The 3,883-nt window shown below is 54.6% G+C and overlaps 1 protein-coding gene across 1 annotated transcript; it reads right to left on the bottom strand.

The window, feature by feature from the left end:
- Positions 1-1,880: 1,880 nt before the first annotated feature.
- On the bottom strand, positions 1,881-3,647 carry LOC125537777 (F-box protein At5g50450). The gene is made up of 3 exons (XM_048701091.2): positions 3,153-3,647; positions 2,894-3,056; positions 1,881-2,807 (listed from the first exon to the last, which is right to left on the bottom strand). Exons 1-3 carry the CDS (start codon positions 3,377-3,379, stop codon positions 2,043-2,045), a joined length of 1,155 nt encoding a protein of 384 aa, XP_048557048.1. The 5' UTR covers positions 3,380-3,647; the 3' UTR covers positions 1,881-2,042.
- Positions 3,648-3,883: the final 236 nt, after the last annotated feature.

Genomic DNA, 3,883 nt, shown 5'->3' with positions numbered 1-3,883 from the left:
AGTGGATGAAAATTTCCCTATGAAATATTGTTAATTTAATCTAAGGAAATATTTCTACAAAGTACATCCTATGAATCAAAAAATAGATATCAGAAAAAATGTCAAGGATTAGAATCCTCCAAATTTTCTTTAGAAATCTTTGAATCGAAAGGCCCAAGGGCTACGATATGGCACTCAGGCCTCCCTCCAAGTTTAGGATGTGTTTATGTTTTTGTAATTTAACTTTGACCAAGAATTTTGTCCACTAAAATGCATTTGAACTCCAATGAATGTGAATCCATCAACATAATATTGTATACCATGAACCACGTATGTTGAATCTAGGTCTTGGCCAAAATTAAATGTTAAAAATTACTCACTCCATAAAGAAATATAAGAGCGTTTAGATCACTATAGTGATCTTTACAGAGGGAGTATGTGCTTACTAAGCTAGGACAGAGAGGGTAAATCAGGAAAAAACAACTATTAGGATATGAAAAAAACATTCCAATATATTTATTACACACAAAAAGGAAGGTTTAGAGTTTCTATTTATAATAAAAACAATATCTACACCTAAAAGTAATGGAAGTATTGCCCTCGGCGTGATAATAATGTGTGTTCGCCGCCTCCATTGCCCACCACGCGTCCTCAGCACAAAGGCAAGTGCAGGCAGCTGTTTCAACAACAACGGTGTGGTTGCAAATCTTGACGGTGAACGACTATTGTGATGCGATGCGGTTTTGTTTTGTAGAAATAATGCTACAACAAGTAGTATCTTACAAAAGAAATCTGCAACAAGACGGTTGTAACAATGCATGTGTTGCAGTGGTGGACGGTAACATTCGGCCACTCGATGGGTCAAATCTAATGGCTCGCGACGGCTGATGTTTTGAAAAGATCGACCCGCGGACAGGTAGCACGCCCTTAAAACTGGATCCGGCTTGCCTGCTCCTTTTTCGTGCTCCCATCCGTGCTCCCACCTCATTCAACGGCTGTCTTTTTTTTTTCTTTCTAATCTAATCATCTCTCCTCCTGATTTTAAGGGGTGGGACCGGACCTTATTTTGTTCCAATCAAATCAAGCCACGTATGCGGGAGTACGGATGGACACACGGGAGGGGAGCAGGCAAGTCTCGTCCCTTAAAACTAACTAACAATGATGGATTCTATGAGGAAAAAGAGAGTAGACATTAGTGGATCGTGACCTAGTTTTGCGGTAGCCATCCACCCATACAGATAAACGTACATCCAACTCGCTGCTGCTTCCCTCGGCAAGAAGTTAAACGCCGGTACTACAAGGACGCGTCGATCTGCTTGTCCCGCACACACATGCACACGTTGACATATGTGCGCCTGAGGTTCCGCCCCATCACGGTCCACTAGCGCCGAATCTATCGCGATTACACACACTAGCAGCAGCCGGATATCTGTGTTTGACAGGCATCACTCGACGGTGCACGATCCCGTCGGGCGCACTAGCTTCCACACGTTCCATATCCGGCCCACTGGATGAGGATACGATCCTCCAAATCCACTTCCGGGGCACGGGAATCCTACTCTACTCCGCTGGGTTTCAATTTATTTTCATTTTTATCACGGCCCTCTTTCTTGCTGGTCACGAGATCGGCCGAGGCAGACTACTACGGTTGCAGACGCACGCAGAGACCGTCGTGCTCAAGCCTGCAGGGCGTATTTTGAACTTCAAAGCGGAAACACCAGGCCAATTTACTTCCCTTGTCGCGTTTCAGTTCCTCTCCCTGCCATTTCTGTAACAGAGTGGCAGACGGGCAGTTGGGCGCCAGCAAAGAAGGGAAACTGCACAACTTTCGACGCCACATTTCACATCACATCTCGACAAAACTCTTTTTTTAGGAAAAAACATTGTACTGGTACTCCAGGTTAATAAAAGTTTTTCTTCTTAATAATAAAAACAATTCGCAAGTAACCAGACTCGGCTAACCTTTACCGCAGCGACCATGTACAGAGAAGGGTGCGGGAAAAAAAAAGAAAAAAGAACTGGCCAGAAAAATAAAAGAAACGGGTGCTAGGACACGGCGACGGTTACAGGGCCGGAGCGGCCACGGCGGCGTCGCCTGCGCCTGCGACGGCATTGGGGTTGGGGTTAGCGTTGGCGCCGTCGAGCCACCGGTCCATGGGCGTGCACTCGGCCTTGTGCGCCATCTTCCAGTGCAGCGCCTGGCATGCGCGCGAGCAGTAGTTCACCACGCCGCATACGGAGCACCGCCGGAACTCGTGCCGCCGCGTCTCCGGCCGACCGCACAGCGCGTGCGAGCACAGCCGCAGCCCCCCGCCCTCCTCCGCTGCCGCCGGCGCTGGGCTGCTCTCGGCGCCCAGCGGCCGCGACGCGAACCACTCGACGAGGAACCGGTTGGCGGCATGCGCCTCGCCGGCCGCGGCGGCCGCGGCGCGGCACCCGAAGTCGCTGAGCAGGCACGAGTGTCTCCTGGAGGCCTTGCCGCTGCCGGCTGCCGCGCGGAGCAGCGAGGCCGACGTGGTGACCGCGGCGGCGAGCTCCCGCGCGTTCGCCTGGATGAGGAGGCGGCGCCCGTCGAGCAAGGAGCGGCGCACGCCGTAGCCGTCCTGAAGGCAGTGGCCGAGCTCGCGGAGGGCGTCGACGTGGCCGAGCGACGCCGCGCGCGCGCACAGCGCAGCGCCCGCTCGGAGGTCGCGGTCGTCCTTGCTGCCACCGCTGCCGTTGAACTGGATGACGGCCAGCGAGTAGAGCGCCTCCCGGTGGCCACCGACTGCCGCCGCCGCCATGAGCGCCGCTCCCGACCCCCGGCTCCCCAGGCAGTAGAACCGGATCTAAACAATGGAAACATGGGTCAGTTACGAAACGATCGCCAAGCACAAAAGGAAAGAACGGGAACACGGTTGCCCATGGTTGTTACCATGCCAAGAAGGTAGCATGCGTCGAGGTTCCCGGCGTCCGCGCAGCGCTGCAGGAAGCGGTGGGCGGAGTCGGACCAGCTTTTGGCCCGGACGGCGAGGCACCGCGGCGACACCTTGGCAAGGACAACCTTGTTCTGGCCCAACTCCCTGAATCTCTTGCACCTGCGAGCACATCCCAACAACTCCCCGTAAGAACTCCATCTCCATCCCAGCGACGATTCGCATTCATATAAGAAGGCGGAGTAAAGAGGCACGTACGTCATGATGGCGCCGGCGAGGTCGGCCGGCGAGCGGGCGGACGCGGCCACATCAGCAAGTATGGACACCAGCAGATCATCCGGCAGGTCCTCAAACAAGTCTCCGACGGCAGCGCCAGCGCACCCCGCCGTCTCCATGGCCGTCCTCCGCCTCTTCCGGCGGTGCATCTCCGGCGCCTCGGCCGCCGGGTCATGGCAGGAGTAGCAGGCGCCACGCCTCGTCTTCATGCCGCCTGCCTCCTCTCCTCTCCTCACACGATGCGGCGTCTGTGTCACGTTGCTGCGGGCGGCGAGCTGTTGCAAGTCTTGGACGGTTGCGGGAGAGAAAGAGGGAGATGGTGTGTCCGTAATGGCGAGAATGGGAGAGGATGGGAGTGATATATAGTCCTAGGAGCAGGAGCAGGAGGGGGTGCGTGGCTGGCTGGCTGGCTGGCTACACAAGGAAAGGAAGGAGGATGTGCCCTCCCCTACGTTCCGTTCCGTTGCAACGGGGTGGTCAACAGGGACGCTGACCGGAAGGAGAGGAGAGGAGAGGAGGGAAGGGGGTTGCTTGGGGGGGAGCACGCTTGGATGCAAAGCCTCTTCTCCCTTTCTTGATCCTCCCACCCGTCCTTTGTTCTCTCCCTCTCTCTCTCCTCAGCTTTTTCTTGATTTCTCCTCCTCCCAAATTTTGGTTTCTGGTGTTTTTGTTAAGGGTGGTGAGGTGGTGGGGCTGGCCTCCTGGCCGTTCAT

This window comes from Triticum urartu, chromosome 2A (assembly GCF_056163025.1).
Source record: "Triticum urartu cultivar PI428250 chromosome 2A, HENAU_Tu73, whole genome shotgun sequence".
NCBI classification, from domain to species: Eukaryota; Viridiplantae; Streptophyta; class Magnoliopsida; order Poales; family Poaceae; genus Triticum; species Triticum urartu.
Note: the sequence above shows the minus strand (reverse complement) of the source record. Positions and strands in the feature narration are given on the sequence as shown.

Bases quoted from the DNA above. Each gene is read 5' to 3' on its own strand.
- LOC125537777 (XM_048701091.2), bottom strand. From the start codon at position 3,379: ATGAAGACGAGGCGTGGCGCCTGCTACTCCTGCCATGACCCGGCGGCC. The intron at 3,057-3,152 runs GTACGTGCCTCT...ATGTGCTCGCAG, and splicing joins CTCGCCGGCGCCATCATGAC to GTGCAAGAGATTCAGGGAGT. The intron at 2,808-2,893 runs GTAACAACCATG...TCCATTGTTTAG, and splicing joins CATGCTACCTTCTTGGCATG to ATCCGGTTCTACTGCCTGGG.